The following is a 24,216-nucleotide window of genomic DNA, read 5'->3' as shown; positions in this document are numbered from 1 at the left end:
TTTGCCAACATACGCTAAGCCGGCTCATGTAAGCCAGCACATGCTTCGCCAGCGTATAATATGCCAACATGTTGCGCTACGCCATTGCACGTTATGCCATCTCGCGCTACACCATCTCACGCTATGCCATCTCGCGCTATTCCGGCTCATGCTACGCCATCTCGCGCTACTCCGGCTCACAGTACGCCATCTCACGTTACGCCATCTCACGCTACGCCATCTCACGCTACGCCATCTCACGCTACGCCATCTCACGCTACTCCGGCTCACAGTACGCCATCTCACGTTACGCCATCTCACGCTACGCCATCTCACGCTACGCCATCTCACGCTACGCCATCTCACGCTACGCCATCTCATGATACTCCGGGTAATACTACACCGGCTAACGCTACACCAGCTCACGCTACGCCATCTCGCGCTATTCTGGCTCACGCTACACCATCTCGCGCTACTCCGGCTCACAGTACGCCATCTCGTGCTACTCCAGGTCACGCTACGCCATCTTGTGATACTCCGCCTCATGCTCCTCCGGCTCACACTACTAAAATTGTGTAGCGCCATCATTGACCTTCGTTGGTCGTGATTGGCTTTTAGTACAGTACTCCCTGTGTGTATACGACTCATTCAGGCCACCTTCGCAAACGCCTTCTCCAATTTCGGATCAACATTTTCCATAAAAGTCATTGTTGTCACACACTGATTATAGTTCCAATAAACATACCCTGTTTCTTTTTAAATTGCCATTTAATTGCCATTGTGCATTAGTGCGGAAGGAAACTGACAAGTGTCACAGTTGCTTGGCGTCTTTGACCGTTGCACGGCATTCACCCAACCCTGACGCGAAACTTCGGACAGTTTACAATGGCGTCACTTTCGACGCCGTTGTAAACTGTAAATTGAATATGCAGAAGCCTAAACCAACCTTAGTAAGAACCTGTTGGCTGCTGTTTTGGCAAACATTGGCAATCCTCAGATCTATGACTTTCTTTCTTTGGATTTGTCTCATATTCTGGTCAGCATGGTAAATTATGGATAAATGAATGACTACAAATGCGGTTGATTGCGTGGAATTGTTTGTTATTATTCATGTCTTGAAGCAATTGAGGCAAAATAGTGCAATACTATTGAGTTTTTTCTTGCCCTGATGTGGGATCTGTGTGGCTTGAGACACTCGTGATTTGGGGCTAAAACTTTGATTGATTGATGATACTCGGTTGCAACCACCAGAGGTGCTGTTGGTTCAGTCTCAACTAGTTTGTATAATATTCGTACCTTTGGTTGATGCAGGATATTACCAGTTATTTTGTTGATTGAGCGATTAGTTTTTACAGATTGAGATTATAATTGTTCTGTGTTCCAAACATTCTGGTACGTAGAGTTAATTTAAGAAAGCCAAGTGAAAGCACTTTTATGCACCTCATTTTAGTGATATTCTGTATTTTATGTGGGCTGAAAGCCACATTAGTGCAGAAACATCAATTTTCTTGAAAGATATCTTTATTTTTACTCGAGTAAAGTGTTTACGTAATTTATCCAAGGCTGGTATCGCAGCCCAACTCAGCTATATGATGCAAAGATGGGAACGACATATACTGTGTAAAAAAACAGCTGAATTTCAAATCATCCAGATGGAAGAGTGATTACTTAGAGATTGTCCAGCCCCTCCCCCCTATAGCAGACACCATCTCTTTCCCCTTCTACTCCGCAGTCAAACTGCCTGTTCACATGAGCTAAAAATAAATCATGTGACTGAGCAAGGCCAAGCGTTCTGTTCATGCATTACTTATGGAAGTGTTTACTTTTCTGCCTTTTTTTTGCTACAGAAAGAAAAGATCTGCAGGCCCCCGGCGTGTTGGGGTGAATATCCCTATGTTGTGTTTATGTTTGGAAATTGCAGTGTATGCACATTTTGAAGACCATGAGAACCTGAAATTCAATTGGGGATGTGATAATTGACTGTGTTTTCTATACATTCAATTATTTGTGGCGGGTCGACATAAATAGATTCCGCGTTACCTGCAGTGGTGGTCAACCAAACCAAGATGGCTGTTGACCGCAAGCAGCGTGTGAACTATCTAAGTAAAAAAGAGGCTTAAATCTTCCTGCAAAAAGTAGATACGAGCAAAAAATCTAACTATGCAATGGAATAGATCCCTACGCTTTATCAAATAAAGATTTGTTGAGTGATATCTAGGATATCTGGCCTTCCCAGATTTGTCAAACTATCTTGTGCTCCAGATGCCATTTTACACGAAAAAAAAAGATGGAAACTTGGAAAAGCATGGAGGTCTACAACTTCTTTGTGTGTGGCTGGGTCAAGGCAATTGGTATCAAAACTCTCCCGGATAAATATGCATTGTTTTTGCTCGGGTAAGGTTGCATTTCATGATTTAACTTTGTGTTTAAATAAGCCATGTTTGTTGTTGTATGCACTGTTTTGTAGTACTCGTGTTTTTCCCCGTCTTTATCAAAATATAACTATAGATGTCAACATTGTGTATGTGCTGAAAGCTTCATCTATGATTGCTGTCTTTGGTAAAAGCTTAACTCTTTTAGGTTTTGCTGACATTAATTTATTTTATTTAGACTCACTAGGTTGGTGCTTTTCAAAACACTTGTCGTGGACATGTTTTTAAGAAATACAAATAATACCAAGATAATACTTAAGAGAGAAATAATAAACGTTAAAAGTATATCAAACAAACCTTTAACCAAGTGATCACTGCAAACTCATGTATTATTCGACTCTGCTCCCTTGGACTGGAGTATGGGCTGCATGCTCTTCTCGTCGTTGTTTCGTAAAATCTTGCACTCTTCCGCCCTTTTTGATTACCACCCGAGGAACTCTGAAGAAACTTTTATCCTTTTCCCGATTTGAACGATTTGTACAGCCGAAAACGACACGAGCATAGAGCATTTTTTCTTAGAACAGAGCTAGCTTGACCACAACGCAAATTGATGGACGGCACATGAGTAAAATCCAAGCAATTCTGAGGGTCACCTGGAAAACTATGGTGGGTGTATTTTGGCCGGCAGCCCGCAGGTTGGCATTGCCTGCTCTACAGTTTATATGGATCATGGCAGTGTACCAGAACCTCCATGTTATCTTTAGAGGTGTTAAACGGCGTGGAAAAAACGAGTTTGTCTTGCTTGTCACTGTAGGGCTTGTATGTGTTGTTTGTTCTAAAACAAGTTTTAGGCAAGCATGACAAGAAATTCAAATATGATGTAATTATGGTGGTTATAGCAAAGTCTGAGTTGAGCAGTTAGAGGCATTGTCGCCCTGCAGCTAATTTTTTTTATTGGCCACTTTGCATATTCTGAATTTAAAAATTAATAAGGTTTTAATAAGATATCCAGTATAATGGTAATTGGCTTTGTCACCACCTATAACACAACAGCGAAGACGTCAGTGTGTTGTACAAATAACTTAGCATATGCTGACCTACATTGATTGGTTGTAGCATCTTCAAAGGATTAAATGTATCAAAGTGGTCCACCCAATATTTACAGTATGTCACATTTTGATGCTTTGACGGTTTTGTGTCAAATGCTGATCAAAACCATTAATTGTATTCATATGAACAACAATGGCCGCTGCCGACAGAAGGAAATGAAAAATTATACTGTCTCCTGTGGGGGCATGACATAAAATAAATGGCAAGTACTGAGTTAATCGGAGACTTTAAATTGCTCATAGATGTGAATGAGAGTTTGAACATACTTGGCCAATAAATCTGATAAGTAGGGCTGCGAATCTTTGGGTGTCCCACGATTCGATTCAATATCGATTCTTGGGGTCACGATCGATTCAAAATTGATTTTATTCGATTCAACGTGATTCTCGATTCAAAAACGATATTTTCCCGATTCAAAACGATTCTCTATTCATTCAATGCATAGGATTACAGCAGGATCTACCCCAATCTGCTGACATGCAAGCAGAGTAGTAGATGTTTGTAAAAAGCTTTTATAATTGTAAAGGACAATGTTTTATCAACTGATTGCAATAATGTAAATATGTTTTAACTATTAAATGAACCAAAAATATGACTTATTTTATCTTTGTGAAAATATTGGACACAGTGTGTTGTCAAGCTTATGAGATGTGATGCAAGTGTAAGCCACTGTGACACTATTGTTCTTTTTTAAATTTTTTTTATAAATGTCTAATGATAATGTCAATGAGGGATTTTTAATTACTGCTATGTTGAAATTGTAACTAATATTGATACTGTTGTTGATAATATTCATTTTTGTTTCACTACTTTTGGTTTGTTCTGTGTCGTGTTTGTGTCTCCTCTCAATTGCTCTGTTTATTGCAGTTCTGAGTGTTGCTGGGTCGGGTTTGGTTTTGGAATTGGATTGCATTGTTATGGTATTGCTGTGTATTGTTTTGTTGGATTGATTTATTAAAAAAAAAAAAAGAAAGAAAAAAAGAGAAGAAAAATAAATAAATTGATATTTAAAAAACGAGAATCGATTCTGAATCGCACAATGTGAGAATCGCGATTCGAATTTGAATCTATTTTTTCCCACACCTCTACTGATAAGGATTCTGAATGGTTTATTTTTATGTGTCCTGTGATCAGGGTTCATCTTGCTTCTCACGGTATAGCTCGGTTGGTAGAGTGGCCGTGCCAGCAATTTGAGGGTTTAAAAATGTAACTTAGATATTGGGTTTCACAATGTAAAGCGCTTTGAGTCACTAGAGAAAAGCGCTATATAAATATAATTCACTTCACTTCACTTCACTTCACTTCACTCAAAGTGCACTAGGATAGGCTCCAGCTCACCTGTGACCCTAATGAGGACAAGCAGTATAGAATAGGGATGGGTGATATGGCCTCCAATTTATAAGCGTAATATATATTGCAGCCTCCTGCAACAACGCTATATATCACAGTATATTATTTGGTATATAAATGATAATAGAACCCTTCCAAAACGGGTTACCAAGACTTCTAATTTGGCTGCTGACTAATGCGGTAACATATTGCGTCATTCCTGGTAGTGTTATTTTCTCAAAACTATTATTGATCTCCTATTAACAACTCTTTATTTTTTGTTGTACCATGGTTCTATCTACACTTTTGTTCTGCCAGCGAGATGGTGGCGCAGTTGTAGCCCAGGCTGGACCGGAGGGCAGCTGTATGTCTGGCGGTCAGATGTTTGTTTATTTTATTTCATTCATTTAATGTCAAATAATGAACGAAAAAGAGCAGAAAGAAGTCAAATGTATTATATCTGCCCCCTATTCATACAGTTACATTTGTTGTTCAACTCAGAAGACTCGCTATTTATACTCATATTATACATATTTCATAACATATAACTAAACATGGAAACAATAATTTACTCCGAATCCTATATTTTTATCATTATGATTTTTTTTTTTTTTTTTAATACAGTAGAAGATTTAGATTATTTTATTCCAGTGTCAAGATTTTTCTATAAACTCCTATATTTTCATCATTTTTAATTTTTAATTTTTTTAATACAGTAGAAGATTTAGATTATTTTATTCCAGTGTCAAGATTTTTCCATAAACTAACACCTTTGATTGAAATGCTTCTCTCCTTTATCCTTGTTCTAAATCTCGATTTAGTAAAGAGCTCAGTTCCTTTTAGATTATAACTACTTTCTATTTTAAGAAATTTGTTTTGAATGCTGTTAGGCAGATTTGTATGTGCTTTGTACATGATTTTTGTACTGTACCAATTCATGAAATTTAAGTAACTGTTTGAAATGAATATTGGGTTTGTGGGTTCTCTTTCTTACTGCTCTTTTCTGCAGAAGGAAGATTGGTTTTAAAAATGTTTTACAGGCACTACCCCACACTTCTACACAATATGTTAGATACGGAACAATCATTGAATTATACAAAATATACAATGCTTTTTGATTTAAAAAAATCATACACTTTGTGTAAAGTAGAAATAGTTTTAGATACTTTAACCTTTGTATCATTGATATGTGATTTCCATGACGTATGTTCATCAATTTTAACACCAAAAACGTAATCTCTCGTGTTCATTGAATCTCGAGGCATCCACACTTTTCCTGCTACTCCAAAAAATCATAAATTTAGTTTGACCAGTATTCAAGGATCATTTATTTACATCAAACCATCTTTTCATTTTGATAAATTTGTTTTCAACCACATCTAACACATCCTTAATATTTTATCCTGAATTAAAATAAGGTTGTGTAAAATACACTCAAACAGTTTGGAAGCCTAATATCATTGGCATACATAAGAAACAGTATTGGTCCAAGGACTGATCCTTGTGGTATTCCACAACTAATATTATGTAAGGCAGACTTCCTATTATTAACTTCCATAAACTATTTTCTGTCCTTCAGGTAACTTTTGACCCACTCATGTGCCACTCCTCTTATTCCATATTTATACAAATTGTCCAATAATATTTCATGAACAAGCGTATGTCAGAGAGCTGATGACGCAGTTGGTGGCCGGTTGGTGTCTGTATGGCAGCCTGCGAGTGGAGTGGTGTAGCAGGACCGGATGATGGCATTTGAGCTGGATGGCAGCGAGCTGGTGCTGATGATGTGTGTTTGATGGCGGATAGTTGGTGCCGGCTAACTGGAGACGATGCTGTGGCAAAGCCAGATGGCGTCTAGCTGGAGCCGGTGTTATGATTTTGGCAAAAGGCGGCTAGCTCGCTTTCCTTCACCGAGGCGTGCTGTTACTTTCCTCAGAACGAGCAATGGGTCTCGAACCAGAGCCTCTTTGGACATGTTGTAAAGAAAATATAAAAATGTGATACATCATTTTAAAGCTGTATATAGGTTAAACAAAACTAACCTGATCTGAACTGCAAATGTACTAACTACTAATTATTCTGTTGTTAGGATACTTTACATTCGTTTTGTGTGGTACTTCAAATTTGGGTATTTATCCAATACCAAGTAGGTACAGTGGCAGTATTGATCATATACCAATGCTGATACTAATACTTCAACATTTCAAGATCGTTTAATAATTCCATTTTTAATCACAACTATAATCAGCCAAAACACAAGATGGCGGTGTAACAATAAAAATTAAATATTTAGATAATTTTCTATTATTGTCCAGGGACTTATTTTAAGTTTGTGAACAAAAATGACAAAATATTTTTAATGATTAAAAATATCTAACTAATGTACTATTAACCATACTATGCTTGGTATTGTTAGTGTTGATATTTGTATTGATCAGCCTATCTCTGTTTACATCCAAGAGCTCTAACTTAGCCGTTAGCATACCCTTCTACGGTGTGGCAATGTGTAGTGTAGCAAGTTTAGCTATTCCTCGTCCTCCAATGATACTTCTAAAAACGGTGGAGGCAAGGATTGCTGACTTAAAAGCGGCTTTGCACCGTGGAGGGACTTTCGCCGCTAGCAAGAACGCATCAACATGCATTATTAGCACTATAAAAGCTCTATAATCAGCCTAATTCATATCATTTATATCATGTATTGTCTATATTGTGCAACCCTAGTACAGAAAATGAATAGATGACATAAGGAAAATACTAAAATTATTTTTGAAAGTGTCCAAGTTCCAGGTTCAGACCACCCTTGCTAGGTAGGCCACCAAATCTCTCTTATCTCTTGCTTTGTTGTCCTGCCTTGCTCTCATGTCTTCATGATTTCATCCCTCCTCGTCCTCCTCTGCTGCGATGCTCCTCCGGGTATCTCTGAATCATCCTTTTTTGCCCACGCTTCCGTACAATTCCAAATTTAGGTGCTGTTTTGTTTACCCCCCCGCCGTGTTGCATATATGTCTGTGGCAACCATCTGTTTTTGTCTCTGACGCTGAAATAGGTGGCGAAAAGCCATATGCACACATTTATGAAACACAGGATTTGCTGGTGGAAAATGGATGTAGTCAAGCGGGTTTAGGTTGTGGTCTGACTCTCAGTAAAAAAAATCTATTTTCTTGTGCAGGTGACATCACACAGAAGGGCTACGAGAAGAAAAGGACCAAACTCCTGGTGCCATACATCATCCACACCCCAGGTGACTGTCATGCTCTATTAATCTGCTTTATCTTCATCTTTAAAGCATCAAAACAAGGTTCCAGCCTTAAATGTCAGTGCAACCATGCATTGACTTGGCATTGATCACTGCTGCCCCCTAGTGACATCACACATTTGCCACTACTCGTACCCACTGACCATAGATTTATGATCTCATGTTGACATTGCAGAGTCACGCACTTGAACACTATTCACTCTGTGGACAAAATAATTGAGACTCCCGGGTATTAAAGTATCAGTAGAGTACAAAAACAAGTTGCCTCCATATTGAAGCTATTATCATATATATCTGATGTATGACACCTAAATACTTTGACAGTTAGCGAATAAATAGATATGATCAAAATAGTATCAATCTCATGGAGATTCCCGAGCCATTTTGAGAGATAATGAGGAAGCCAGTCAAGTCATCGCGTGACATAGCGGTAGGGACCGCAGATCCCTTCCCCACCCACAACAATGCAAATTATGCAGACTTTGTGAGAGCCAATAATGATTACTTTGGGGAAAATTATGATCTTGAACCTTATACTGTTGATCTTGGATATAAAGAGGATGGGATGAGCTACATGTTTTAGAAGCTCTGCTAAAGTGAAACTTTAGTGAAACTCTATAGCATCATGTAGCAGTCTTGCTAAGCGCTAAACAAGAAATACAAACTACAAACATAATAAAATGATAGCTCACTGTAGAACGTCTTCTCTTACTTCGATGATGACTGATAGCGTGTCCCTATCTTCCCGTTAAGATTAACAATTTTTCATAATGCACACGAAGGGTTAACAAGGAAAAGTCTCCCTGCAGACACTGTCTCCAGTTGTGTGTGTTTGTCTCCATCTCAGGGTATACATTGAATGTCACAGATGAACAGCTTCTAGATTCAAGGCTAAATCCTCCTATTATTGAGATGACTGGCATAATTAATAATCTAGAATACCTTTGACGAGCCGAGACGCGATGACGCGGGAGCAGCAGGACATCGCTGCCGGCTCACAGTAATGGCAGCAAAGGGCGACTTGGCTGTTTGTACAAACCCCGTTTCCATATGAGTTGGGAAATTGTGTTAGATGTAAATATAAACGGAATACAATGATTTGCAAATCATTTTCAACCCATATTCAGTTGAATATGCTACAAAGACAACATATTTGATGTTCAAACTGATAAACTTTATTTTTTTTGCAAATAATCATTAACTTTAGAATTTGATGCCAGCAACACGTGACAAAGAAGTTGAGAAAGGTGGCATTAAATACTGATAAAGTAGAGGAATGCTCATCAAACACTTATTTGGAACATCCCACAGGTGAACAGGCAAATTGGGAACAGGTGGGTGCCATGATTGGGTATAAAACTAGATTCCATGAAATGCTCAGTCATTCACAAACAAGGATGGGGCGAGGGTCACCACTTTGTCAACAAATGCGTGCGCAAATTGTTGAACAGTTTAAGAAAAACCTTTCTCAACCAGCTATTGCAAGGAATTTAGGGATTTCACCATCTACGGTCCATAATATCATCAAAGGGTTCAGAGAATCTGGAGAAATCACTGCACGTAAGCAGCTAAGCCCGTGACCTTCGATCCCTCAGGCTGTACTGCATCAACAAGCGACATCAGTGTGTAAAGGATATCACCACACGGGCTCAGGAACACTTCAGAAACCCACTGTCAGTAACTATAGTTGGTCGCTACATCTGTAAGTGCAAGTTAAAACTCTCCTATGCAAGGCGAAAACCGTTTATCAACAACACCCAGGAACGCCGTCAGCTTCGCTGGGTCTGAGCTCATCTAAGATGGACTGATACAAAGTGGAAAAGTGTTCTGTGGTCTGACGAGTCCACATTTCAAATTGTTTTTGGAAACTGTGGACGTCGTGTCCTCCGGACCAAAGAGGAAAAGAACCATCCGGATTGTTATAGGTGCAAAGTTGAAAAGCCAGCATCTGTGATGGTATGGGGGTGTATTAGTGCCCAAGACATGGGTAACTTACACATCTGTGAAGGCGCCATTAATGCTGAAAGGTACATACAGGTTTTGGAACAACATATGTTGCCATCCAAGCAACGTTACCATGGACGCCCCTGCTTATTTCAGCAAGACAATGCCAAGCCACGTGTTACATCAACGTGGCTTCATAGTAAAAGAGTGCAGGTACTAGACTGGCCTGCCTGTAGTCCAGACCTGTCTCCCATTGAAAATGTGTGGCGCATTATGAAGCCTAAAATACCACAACTGTTGAACAACTTAAGCTGTACATCAAGCAAGAATGGGAAAGAATTCCACCTGAGAAGCTTAAAAAATGTGTCTCCTCAATTCCCAAACGTTTACTGAGTGTTGTTAAAAGGAAAGGCCATGTAACACAGTGGTGAACATGCCCTTTCCCAACTACTTTGGCACGTGTTGCAGCCATGAAATTCTAAGTTAATTATTATTTGCAAAAAAAAATAAAGTTTATGAGTTTGAACATCAAATATCTTGTCTTTGTAGTGCATTCAACTGAATATGGGTTGAAAAGGATTTGCAAATCATTCTTTTTCGTTTATATTTACATCTAACACAATTTCCCAACTCATATGGAAACGGGGTTTGTATCTTTGTGCCGCTAAGAAATAGTTTGTTTGCGTTAGCACTTATAATAACATCGCTACTATTTGGTTAATATTCAGGTCACGATATGAATAAAGAGTATTGTTGGCGAGTTTTAGATGGTTATTTAGAGGGTTTTGTGGGCACAATAGTGAGGCCCAATTGACTACATTGTTAGCAGACTTTTTATGTATTTATTTATTTACGACTTAGTATGCATAAAAAAAGAAAAACATATGTGTTCATGTCTTATATGGAGATTGTGAATGATAAACAGCACATTTCTGTCTAATTTTTCTGTATTTCCAATTTGACTGATACTATGGTCAGTCAGAGTGCAGAAGCGTACCCATTGTTAATCGTTAGTCGTTAATCTCCGTAAATAGCCGAAGGTATTCGGAGCGGAGTATTTAAAATGGCTGACTTAATTTATGGCATTTTGTGATGTTTTTACATACTTTGCAGAGTGTTAACACGATTGTATATGGTTTAATGGATACAATGAAACATATAAAGTCAACTTGTTTTTCTACTCTACTGGTACTTTAAATCCACAGGAAGTGAAAAATAGAACCAATGTACTGTCGCTATTTTTCCAAATGACTGTATTTGTTTATGTAACTCTTCTACTCCTGAACCACTGCACACAAAATAGTCAAAGTGTCTCCAAACATTGTAATTTTTCTGACAAATTCACAGTAGCGCTGTTTTGTAAGCCCAATGAATTATTAATGAGAAATGGGTTATACTTGTATAGCGTTTTTCTACCTTCAAGGTACTCAAAGCGCTTTGACAGTATTTCCACATTCACCCATTCACACACACATTCACACACTGATGGCGGGAGCTGCCATGCAAGGCGCTAACCAGCAGCCATCAGGAGCAAGGGTGAAGTGTCTTGCCCAAGGACACAACGGATGTGACTAGGATGGTAGAAGGTGGGGATTGAACCCCAGTAACCAGCAACCCTCCGATTGCTGGCACGGCCACTCTACCAACTTCGCCACGCCGAATTGAATTGACTTAATATTTCTCAAACAGCTCATTGCGCTCTACAAACACACAATCTGTAAATGTATGGTGTTCAGCCAAATTGCCATAACATTTGGTATACACATTTAGGGGACTGACCAGCACATGTGGAGTAAAACTTGAGCAAGATAGTTAAAAAATATGGCCGCCATCTAGCAAAACCTTTTTGCAGAAACACTGAACTGAATGTCTTTGTTGAATGATTATGAAAATTAAGATATCTGTATTACATTTAATCATTGATGGGGTTAAAGGTCTGTGCTAGGGATATTGCAATCAGGGTTTTATGTTGTCGATTCCGATACCAATCATCCATGAGTGAGATCTGCCGTTATCAATCACATGTATTAACGGTCATTTTGTGAGTGCTATTGACAGGATTGCGCGATATAGACGATATACGATATACAGTAAATGATCTAAATTTGGCTGACATTATATTGTAATGATGCATGTTGATTACACATTCTAGCTGTGTTCGCAAATTTGGCAGCGACAACCGAAAGAACGATTCCTTAACCCAAATGTAGCGTCCTCGCTAATGTCCCTCAATTTCCTGATCATAGCTAGTTACTATCTGCTGTAACGTTGTTCTATTGCATGTTGATTACACATTCTAGCTGTGTCCGCAAATTTGGCAACGACAACCGAAAGAACGCGTCCTTAACCCAAATGTAGCGTCCTCGCTAATGTCCCTCAATTTCCTAATCATAGCTAGTTACTATCTGCTGTAACGTTGTTCTATGTAACTCTTAGAGCAGGGGTGTCAAACGTAAGGCCGGTTTTATCCGGCCCGCGGGATGAGTTTGCTAAGTTTAAAAATGAGCCAAAATTTTTGAATGAAAGAAACTGCTGTTGTAAATGTGTCCAGTAGATGTTGCAATAGCAATTCTTTGTATCTATGTAGATTATGCTGTATATGTAAAAAAATAAAATAAACCACATGATGTTAGTGCATCAGTACATCCTGTAAATTGATTTTGATTTTATTTGTTTATCTTGATGGATTGAAAATTAACACCATTGAGTTGACTGATGAACATTATTATCACATAGTTTATTCAGAAAGTATAAATAACGACAAACAAAGGTAGAATACTATTAACCGCAAAATGTAAGTGTAAAAAAAAAACCAACAACATTATGATATGTACATTTTAAGAATGTGCTTGTTCTATTTTTAAACAAAGAAAACAATCTGAAGTTGTCTTTATTTTTAAGTTATCGTGTCGTGATTTTGCCAGTCCGGCCCACTTGGGAGTAGATTTTTCTCCATGTGGCCACCGATCTAAAATGAGTTTGACACCCCTGTCTTAGAGTTTGCTAAGCACTTATTTTGTGTGTTCTTTTAAGATAGCTTAGCAGCTAGTTTAGCGATTAACATGCCTTCTTGTCTGTTTCTGCTTGTTCTTACTCGGTGTCTAACATGTTTAGCCTAGACCTCCAGTCCTCCAATTATAATAATACCTGTAAGAAAGGCAGTTTATTTGCCGCAATTGAGGATTATTCATTTAGGGGAGTGTCTCCAAACTGTGTATGGGCATACATGGTTAGCTGCTAGCTGCCTCTGTCAGCCGGGAGACCAAAATAAATAAAGTATCAGCCAGCGGGGATTGGCTTATGTGATCAGCACTACCGTAATTTCCGGACTATAAGCCGCACCTGACTATAAGCCGCACCAGCTAAATTTAGGGGAACATACAGATTGCTCCATATATAAGCCGCACCCGACTATAAGCCGCAGGGTTTTGATGTGTAATTACCGTAGTATATAGGGGTTCCTGCTACCACGGAGGGGATTGTCGGGACAGAGATGACTGTTTGGGAACGCAAAGCGTCCCATTTATTAACAATAAATCTTTCAATCATTCAATCAAACTTTCACATCTTTGACATGGCGAACAGCATTCGTGCAGAGTACAAATAATACAACGGTGCAAAGTAATACAAAGTGCTCACCTGTACGTTATCAAAATAACCAGCCTACCGGTATATGAAAAGTCAGTCTTTAATCATTGTGTCATCGTCTTCCTCCTGCGTACTAAAACCACCGAAATCCTCTTCGTCGGTGTCGGAGAAGAACAGGCCGTAAATAAGCCGCACCCTTGTATAAGCCGCAGGGACCAGAACGAGGGGAAAAAGTAGCGGCTTATAGTCCGGAAATTACGGTAATTGGCGTTGGCCAACCATGTACTTTATCACGGAAATCGGTACATTCTGATACCAATGTTCTTTCGCACCAAACTCAACCAGTCATGCCTTAATGGTCATAGCTTGTCCTGCTGTAAAAAAGTGCCTATACAAACCATATTACTGGGCTAAATTGTCTCTGTTCTAAGATGAAGAGTTAAGACTCAGTGCCAGATAAGCCAACATTTCGATTGACAAATTCCTGATTTAGGGTTTCCACAGGACTGCAGTGTATTTGTGGCATGTTGGGTGTTTAAGGGGATGAGTTGAAAAAATATATATATTTTACTAGTTTTTATTGTTCATCATTAGGGTCACAGGTCAGCTGGAGTCTATCAGTGACTTTCGGTGAGAGATTGGTTGCTGGGCAAACAGTGACATTAAAGTAATTTTTTTGTTTATTTGTAAGAGATATATAAAGCACTCAAAATCATCAAGCCAGTAGGGTGTTTTCCTCACGTACAGTAGACTTTGCTTTATTGCAAGTATTGCTGACTGGGACAAGAAGTACTTAACCTCAACCACGGGACATTTTTGGCAGCAACAACGTTTAGCATTTCTCTTTCTGTTAGCATTAAAACCATATTTTTATGATGATTTCTCCTCACAGTGGAACCGCCCCCGAGGAACGACGGGCGGCCGCCAGCTCCCAGTTCCTCCTCCAGCCACGGCCCCCCTCCTTCCAGCTCATCCCGTTACCGCGAAAGGCGCTCCCGTAGAACGCATCGCAATGGCGGAACCAGGGATGACCGCTACCGATCAGGTCAGAACTGTAACTTTGTAAGAAAGCGCTTGTGTGTGTGTGCGCGCCTCAGAGACAACCTTGCGGCTGGAGGAGCCCCCTCAGTGAGAACCCCCCTGTTTGCAAAGTGACATCACTTCCTGGCCATGTAGGAGCTGGTTTTGTGGAGAATGCAGGAATGTTTATCTGGAGGGAAATAAAGCAGCTGAGCAGTGGAGTGGAGGTGGAAGAGGCTTTAAAATTCAACTCCCTGCAGAGTGATACACACCTCTTAGCACTCCTATTCCTGCGCTTATTTTGAAAAAAGACATTTAAAAACCCCACATTGAACTTTTTACTTCCTTCTATCAACCCTTTATGTCCCCACTAAGAGAAAACAATGGTTATGGTTTAATTTATTTTGAACATGTATACAGATACACTTTATTTTAATTTCTCTTTACAACATGTTCAAAAGGGAGTAGAAAAAGCAAAGCTTATTTAATCCTACCCCTTTTCCAATTCATAGCAATTACTAACACACGTGTTTACTTCCCCTTCTGATCTAGTAATTGTAACAAAATTTACACCAATGAAATACAACAGTTCTCTTAATAGTTAAACAAGTCATGATTCACATAATGAGACATAATAATATCTCATTTTCAACAAAGTTCAAGATGTAAAAGTTTTAAGTGTTGTGCGTGTATAAAAATGTTTTCAATTACATTTTCCTCCAAGGTTATATTTTCCTTTTTATGAGAAGAATAAAAATGTTTCAAGTTATCTTCATTGAACAGTACAGTGCTTTTCCTTAAAAAAAAAAGGACATTTCAATGTGACCCCAAACTTTTGAACGGTAGTGTATATATATACACACACACACACACACACATATATGTATATATATATATACATATGTATGTATGTGTATATAAATATGTTCTTTATACATAACTTTTATTTTAAGCTGCATTTTATATTTATATCTGAACTATATTGCATTATATCGACATTTCACAACACTGTATGGTATCGTGACTCAAGTATCATGTTATGTATTGTATCGTGAAGTCTTTGACAATACCCAGCCCTACTTTAGATTTTTACTTTGAAGAATCTTCTCATGAATGAAAATGTTCCAGAACAAAAGAGAAATAAATAACCGCAATAGTCAATATCTCTATATTTCTCTCCTTCCATTAAAAGAAATGCACTGTGTAAGGAATCCGTTTTCTCCAGTGTGCGTGTGAAGGATGGCACATCATTAATATGATACATCATAAATATATACACGCAGCAGATCACCAGTTATGTAATTGTGGCGCTCAATTTGAGCAACATTCCCATGTGATTTTTTTTCTAAATGTTTTGATGCCTGAATGAAGTCAGTAGATGCCATTGGTTATCGCACGTTAACGATGCGCACTGTGATCGCCTGGCTGCTCGTGTGCTTTTTAAAGGGCCCGTGGGTGTCGGTGAGTGAAAGCGCCTGCAATTATGTGCAGCTGTGTGGGTTAATGAACAGTTAGCAGCTTGCATGCTCTTGTTATGATTTCGAGTTCGCTGAGAAAACACAATTCCAGTTTCTTCCTTATTTATTTGATCACACAATGTATACATAGTTCTAATTGATTCAAAGGGAATAAAACAATGTTTATCTTTCTTGCATTGCTCAAAGGTAGCAACTCACTCATTTCCTATGCAAGATTCTTCACTGCTTTGTATAGAGGGCACTGTATTTGTATAATTTTGCAGGTCATTAATGTTTTAATGTTGCGAGATGTGCAATGCCTCTCTTATATACCCTGTGTTGTTTAATGTTAAAGCCAATTCATCTATTTTCCAATTAATTAAAATACTAATTTTAGGAGTTGAAGATATCCATAATTTGTTACAATACTGGTCAAGACAATAGATGCACTGCATGAACTTGGGTTCCAAGTGCAGACTTTAAGTTCCAAACTGGTCTTTAAATGGTGTAAATCGGTCAAGTCAAAACAGTTTTTCTGTATGACAAACAATATTCGCCATAATTCTGGCTTTTTGTAATCACGTTTGAATGCACTTTTGGTGCAGGACGTAAGGAGAGGCATCCACTTGCAAACTCAAAGTATCTGCAGGTAATGAAACATGACACTGCCTTTCTGTGTTTGGAAAACAAACTATCAACCAATCAAAGCAATAAATGCTATTTGGTTGCTGAGAGAGAGGGGTGGGCATTGTAGCTAAATACTGACATAATTTTAATTCACTTTAAAAATGAACTGTATTTATTTTGCTATTAAAACCCCCTTAGACTACGTATTCTCAAACTGTGGTACGGGGACTCCATCTAGTGGTATGTCTAATAATAATTGGATTAAAAAAATATTTTATATACTTGTTAAATAAAACTTTTGCCTAGTTTTTAATGAATACTTAGGCCTACTACACTACTGAATTTTAATGTTAGTTATTATGGTGGTGCTTAGATAGCCAAGTGTTTTCTGAGGTGATACTTTTTGAAAAAAGGTTGAAAACCACTGCCTCAGACAACATGAGACTTTTTGTCATTTTTTCTCTCCTTTTGGGCCACCATCTTCGTTCTGTTAGTCCATATGGAATATTTTTTTGATATTAAACTTTTAAACTGTACTTTAAAATGTCTTCGTTGGTCAATCAGTTACTGAGAAATGATCTAAACCCGACTTGTACCAATGAAGACAAAAAGGCCCTATTGAGCCAAATAATCACACTTTTTCATCACACAATCTAATCATGCATTTTCTATTCAGGGTTTCATCTGGGGGATAAATAGTGTGCGTGCGTGTATATGCGTGTATTATATTCTTATTTTTTGTTTAGTATATTTTGTAAATGCAAAAAACTCCCAAAAACAAACTGTATAATTATTGAATGTTATAGTCGTGAGATATACATTATGCTGTCCTTTTTTGTGTGTGACAAACATCTATTCTGGGGTGTAAAATCTGTATCTATACGTTCTTCTTAAAAATAGAAAAATATTCAATAGTTTTTAATCTGTGTGTTTTTAAAATTGTTTTGCTCTTCTCAGATATCCACTCTGAAGCTGTCCAAGCTGCTCTGGCTAAACATAAAGAGGAAAAGATGGCGCTGCCCATGCCTACAAAACGCCGCTCAACCTATGTGCCGTCGCCCATCGAAATGCGTACGCCACCAGGTAGGGTACGAGGGTACAGATGCCTTCAGAATCATTATAAATACAATCTAAATGCATACTATTTCCCCTCAGACTCCTCGTCGGCCTCTGAAGACGAAACGTCTGTGCGTAGACAGTCGTCATTGGTCATCCCCGTCCCTTTGCACAATCCCAACGCGCAGAGCCTCGACTATTGGATTAACCGCACCACCCAGGGTTCGTCTACGTCCTCATCGGCCTCCTCCACCATGTCCCACGGAGAGCCCAAACCTCAGTCTCAGAACCAGCCTCAGCCTCAGTACAAGCCTCAGTACCAACCTCTGTACAAGCCTCAGTACCAGCCGCACTATCAACCCCATCAGGAGCCACACGCCGCCGCCGTCACCGACATGATGGCGCACAGCCGCATCGGTGGGATAATGTCTCAAAATGATATCACAAAATTTGCTTACTATGCACTATTTCATAGTGTTGTTGTTGTTATTATTCAACACACACACTTTCAAAATAACATTATTGATTAGTTGTAGAATTAGTACAATGAAAAACAGGAACAATTGTTGAAGTATGATAAAATTTGTGTTATTTTGTAGGGATACAAGGTATATATATACTTGTAGTAGTGATGGGCGATATGGCCTAAAATCTATATTGCAATATATATTGCAGCCTCCTGCGATAATGACATAAATCACAATAAAGTAAAAAAAGATAATTGAATGACTAAATTTGTACAATAAATATTTAAATTGTTTCCTAGTATTGGCTTTGATTTAAATCCTTTTGTTTTTAAAGTTTTCCTGTGTCCAGGGATTAATTTCTTAAATTTGTAAACAATAACAAAAACAATAAAATATTTTGTAATAGTAAAAAATATCAATTTAATCACTGTAGTATCAACCATATGCTGATGCTATTCCTGGTTTTGTTACTAGGGGTGTGGGAAAAAAACGATTCGAATTCGAATCGCGATTGTCACGTTGTGCTATTGAAAATCGATTCTCATTTTAAAAAAATCGTTTTTAAAAAAAATTCTTCTTCTTCTTCTTCTTATTTTTTAATTTATTTTTTAATTAATCAATCCAACAAAACAATACACAGCTATAACATAACAATGCAATCCAATTCCAAAACCAAACCCGACCCAGCAACACTCAGAACTGCAATAAACAGAGCAATTGAGAGGAGACACAAACACGACACAGAACAAACCAAAAGTAATGAAACAAAAATGAATATTATCAACAACAGTATCAATATTAGTTACAATTTCAACATAGCAGTGCTTAAAAATCCCTCATTGACATTGACATTAGACATTTATAAAATAAAAAAAAAAGAACAATAGGGTCACAGTGTCTTACACTTGCATCGCATCTCATAAGCTTGACAACACACTGTGTCCAATATTTTCACGAAGATAAAATAAGTCATATTTTTGGTTCATTTAATAGTTAAAACAAATTTACATTATTGCAATCAGTTGATAAAACATTGTCCTTTACAATTATAAAAGCTTTTTACAAAAATCTACTACTCTGCTTGCATGTCAGCAGGCTGGGGTAGATGCTGCTGAAATCCTATGTATTGAATGAATATAGAATCGTTTTGAATCGGGAAAATACTGTTTTTGAATCGAGAATCGTGTTAAATCGAAAAAAATCGATTTTGAATCGAATTGACACGATTTGAAGGTCCTGCAAGAAGAAAACGCAGCAATGTGCCAAGAACTGAAGGTCTTGCAATAAGACAACACCACTCTGCAGAATTTCATGGATGAGATGGACCAGAATACATGAGTGAATGATGTGATCGTGACTGGGCAGCAAATTACTCCCAAATCCTATGCCAAATCAGTTCCGGCTGTTGCCTCAACTGAGCCACAAATTATTAACTTTCTGCAATAAAAGGAAGTCGATATTGATATTGACACCATCGACGTGTGCATTCCACTGAATAGAAGAGACAACACTACCACGCCAGGCATCATTGTGAAGCTCGCCAACATGAAATTCAAAATTGCACTCCTGAAACAGAGAAAGAAGTTGAAGGCTACAAATGTGTACATGAATGAGCACCTCACAAAATGCAATGCTGACATCTCCAGGAAAGCAACTGCAGAATCTACATCAATCTGAATGGAGGACAAGGAGCTATAGTACTTGTCAAAGACATCAAGTATCTGTACAAATATTAAAGACAACAACGGTAATGGAGTGAAGGGAAAACACACATCAACATTCAATATCTACACTACTGTATTTATAAAGGGACCACTGAACAAGAAGACCTGGATTTAAGAGCACATTCTAACTGTCAACCTTGGATGATAAAGATATTGAAAAATGCTTGTACCAAGAAAAATGCATATGTACTATATAGAACATTTATAACAAAGACACAAATCCTGCGCTTCCGGATGGGGTGTCGTGTCCTGACTGTTTGTGCTTATGCACCCAAACAGTAGTTTACAGTAGTAATACAAGCCCTTTTTTGATTCCCTAGAAGGATTACTGACGAGTGCTCCTTCACTTGATTGGGTGGAACGGCCGCCCGTATTTGAACTCGAGTGGTGTTTTGTTACTGGACTTTTGTGCTTGTCACAGATTTTCCATAATGAACACAATGTTCATACATAAGGTTGTCCATATGTGCACCTGGCACCAGAACACCCTGGGCCGCAGTTTGAAGTTCGACTTTGTGGCTGTGTCTTTGGCCATGCTGTCCCATGTCTTGGACACTCGGGTTCCACCAATCACTGCTTTGTGGTGAGTTGGCTCCGATGGTGGGGAAAGATGGCGGGAGGATGCCGGTCAATCCTGACAGGCCCAAGGGCATTTGGATGATCTGATAGAGAGAGATCTAAAGAGTTTGAGCATGTTCCAATGGAGGCGAGGGACATTTGATCTGAATGGGCCATGTACACTGTAAAAAAAAAAAAAAAAGTTGAGAAAATGCAAATTTTCAAGGCAACATGATGCAACAAGATTTTTGCGTTTTCTCAACTTTTGACTACTATTGTTGACTTAACTAAGATTTACAAGTTGAGATAAGAGTTATGTGACATATGACATATGTGACATATGACATGTGACATATGACATATGACATGTGACATAACTCTTATCTCAACTTGTAAATCTTAGTTGAGTCAACAATAGTAGTCAAAAGTTGAGAAAACGCAAAAATCTTGTTGCATCATGTTGCCTTGAAAATTTGTGTTTTCTCAACTTTTTTTTTTTTACAGTGTACTGTGCCTCTATTGTCGAGGCGGCCGATCGAAGCTGTGGCCGCAAAGTGGTTGGTGCCTGGCATGGCGGTAAGCCCAGAACCTTCTGGCGGACACAGTCAAGATGAAGAAGGAGTCATTTGGGTCTTTTTGGCTCATGGGACTCAAGAGGCAGCCGGCAGGTACCGATAAGCGAAGTGAATATGATACACGTCTAAAAAGGAGTAGGAAGAAGAAGATCTTTTTAATCCTACCCCTTCTCCAATTCAAAGAAATTTCTAACATAACTTAATGATTTGTTCAATCAAATAGACTTAAATCGAGAAAACAAGTGTTATGCATGCATACCAAACATATATTTGATGTGTTTCAGATTATCCATACATAGCCTCTCTCTATGCTTGTGTACATTAAATTAGCTGTCCCATGCCCTTCACCTCCTACCTGCAGCCCCCTCTGAGAGCAGTGCCCCGCCTCCAGATGTGACCGCCGTTGCTCTCCCAGCCAGAGGCCCGCGGGTGGACTTGCCCTCCAACGCCACCGTCCGTGGGATGAGTCGAGGGCAGAGTCGCTCCAGCATGATGGAGACCGCAGACGGTAAAAAAGCAGCCTCGCCGTTTTTTGTTTGCTTCTATCATCTTTCTGGGAGCCTCTAAATCTCTCATTTCAATTCCAATTAATCAGACTGCACTGCTTTCTTTTGCTCTTCGCTCTTTCTCTGCCCTGTCGCTTTTTTTAGGAAGAATTAATCTCCAGAGTAAGGGCACTCCTTCATGCATATTGTCCGCAGCCTTATATGTCTTTGCTGTGTTTGCCCTTATTGTCCCTCTTGTTTGGAACTACTGAATAGCAACCTACGGACATGCAGTCCCAATCTAAAAACACTCTTTACCCCAGTTCTCACCTTGTTTTCCTCGTGATGATCCCACTCGCGTGTGCTGCTTTTCAATTCTCAACCTCTTCTGCAATCAAGGCAAATGTTTGGCAACATGTTTTTTGGGGTTGAGGAGCAGCAGACTGTGAGATGAAATGTTGCTCAAATAACTTTTGGTACGGTGTGCACGACAGAGTTTGTGTGTGATTGTTTGTCCTGATACTCCCACTACACCCTCCACCACCACCACCCGCATCCCTCGTCCTTGTAGGAGTTCCAGTGAACAGCAGAGTGTCCACCAAGATCCAGCAACTGCTAAACACCCTGAAGAGGCCAAAGAGGCCACCCCTCAGTGAGTTTTTCACGGACGACTCTGAAGAGATAGTCGAAGGTGAGACACGCACACATCAACACGTTGTTAGTGCCAATAGGTCTCTTTTTTTTTTTGGAGAGAAGACTGATATTAACCATCCATAAATAATAAAATGAATATTAATATCCATCCATCCGTTTTATACTGCTTGTCCCTCTAGCTTTGTTCGTTAAACTGTGTTATAAATGTATTCCTTGTTAATAGGCTATCACTAAATGTAAAAAAATCCAACTTTATTGTGTTTGCAAGCAAAAACAAAGCATACAGTAGACAGAGTGCTAAGATTTCTATTGGAGGAATCGAAATTAGTCTAGTTTCATCTAACAAATTTCTAGTTATCCTAGTCGATGAAAAATTGTCATGGACAGAACAGATAGGTTCAGTAACCAACAAAGTGTCAAGATCTCTTGGTATCCTCAGAAGAATCAGGGGTTTGGTTCATCAGGCATGCCTCTTAATTCTTTATTACAGTTTAATTTATCCATATCTTATCTATTGCAATATTGTCTGGGCTAGTACATATCCATTAAATTTACACAAATGACTCATTATGCAAAATAAATTTGTAAGAATAGCTACCTCCTCTAACTTTTTGGCTCCATCTGCTCCTCTGTTTAGGAAACTAAATGTACTATCTATTTATGATATCAACACAGTTCAGTCCTCTTCTTTTATCTATAAATGTACTTACCTCCCTAATACGCTTCCTACACCTTTCAAAGATTACTTTAAGACCAGCAAGTTCATGATCATGATTCCAGACAAACTGATAATCTCCGTCCTATCTTTGGCCGTATCAGTCTTAGCCAGTTTTCCATTAAACACAGAGGTCCTTTACTCTGGAATACTCACCTATGTATTGCAAACTCCTCATCTTCACTCAGTAACTTTAAACATAGATTAAGGGCCAGCCTGATGAATTAACATTCTCCATTTGTTCCTACCTTATAATGTAGCCCTATACTTCCTCACACACACACACACACACACACACACACACACACACACACACACACACACACACACACACACACACACACACACACACACACACACACACACACACACACACACACACACACACACACACACACACACACACACACACACACACACACACACTTAGACTCAATCCACACAAAGTAGACTTCTTGTTGTTGTCTTATTTTTATATACTATGTTTAATTTTGTTTGTTAATTTACTGCTTTAGGTGAGAACCTTGCATAAGCCCTTTTTGGGTTTCTTTTCTCACCTGCACTTATTTCTTATTACCGATTTCTCATTACTCATTTATTGTCTTAACAATGTTACCTTTTGTACCGTTTATATTGTGCGAATAAACAAATAAATAAATAATGAATAAATAAATGTTCTGTATAATTGCATCTATTTTTTTAACATGTTCTCAAGATCTCAAAAATGTGCGTATTTCCTGATTTATATATATTGCAGGAAGCTATTATGAGGCTGCCGCTGTAGACACTCCTGTCTGCTTAATATGCAAACTTACCAATCATTGTGCAGTGTGCTATGTACTGAGTGCACTAAATGAATACATCATAGAAACCAGATGAGGCAGTGCAGTGTTTGTTTTCTCATTTAGTGCACTCTCTGGCCCGCTAGCTGAGGGCGTGGCTATTTATTTTTGTTAGCAATGTCACCAATATAACGTTTCCAGAAACACAACACCTTCTACACTTTAAAATTTACAGCCTGTCTAATGTATTTAATGTACGTGTGACATCATTATTCTTGCTAATAAATATAGAAAAATCATACTGACACACTCAGTACGTTTCACGCACTAAATTAGTCTGATTTCTCAAATAATTTGGTTTCTTCTATTTTCACAAATTCTATCTCTCGACTGTTGGCTATACAAAGTGTGCCTCTTGTACACTAGAGGGCGATTGTGGTCATTTCAGCTTGTTTAGCTAAATAGGAATTTAACTAGAAGAAGAGAATACTGCCTCACAACTTTCTTTGGCCCCAAGG

At 38.6% G+C, this 24,216-nt stretch overlaps 1 protein-coding gene across 4 annotated transcripts in view; it reads left to right on the top strand.

Annotated features, from left to right (window-relative positions):
• Window positions 1-24,216, top strand: part of dip2bb (disco-interacting protein 2 homolog Bb) — a 114,774-nt gene that overhangs the window by 45,036 nt on the left and 45,522 nt on the right. For 2 of the 4 annotated variants that reach the window (XM_062048690.1, XM_062048672.1), the window contains exons 2-8: window positions 7,960-8,031; window positions 14,471-14,623; window positions 17,640-17,765; window positions 17,838-18,155; window positions 21,424-21,570; window positions 21,713-21,730; window positions 22,119-22,238. In XM_062048690.1, the coding sequence (XP_061904674.1) occupies window positions 7,960-8,031; window positions 14,471-14,623; window positions 17,640-17,765; window positions 17,838-18,155; window positions 21,424-21,570; window positions 21,713-21,730; window positions 22,119-22,238 (954 nt within the window). The remainder of the gene's footprint in view (window positions 1-7,959; window positions 8,032-14,470; window positions 14,624-17,639; window positions 17,766-17,837; window positions 18,156-21,423; window positions 21,571-21,712; window positions 21,731-22,118; window positions 22,239-24,216) is intronic. The other 2 variants (XM_062048699.1, XM_062048681.1) reach the window with 1 other exon arrangement.

This window comes from Entelurus aequoreus, linkage group LG01 (assembly GCF_033978785.1).
Source record: "Entelurus aequoreus isolate RoL-2023_Sb linkage group LG01, RoL_Eaeq_v1.1, whole genome shotgun sequence".
NCBI lineage: Eukaryota > Metazoa > Chordata > Actinopteri > Syngnathiformes > Syngnathidae > Entelurus > Entelurus aequoreus.
This window is presented reverse-complemented; position numbering and strand designations above follow the sequence as displayed.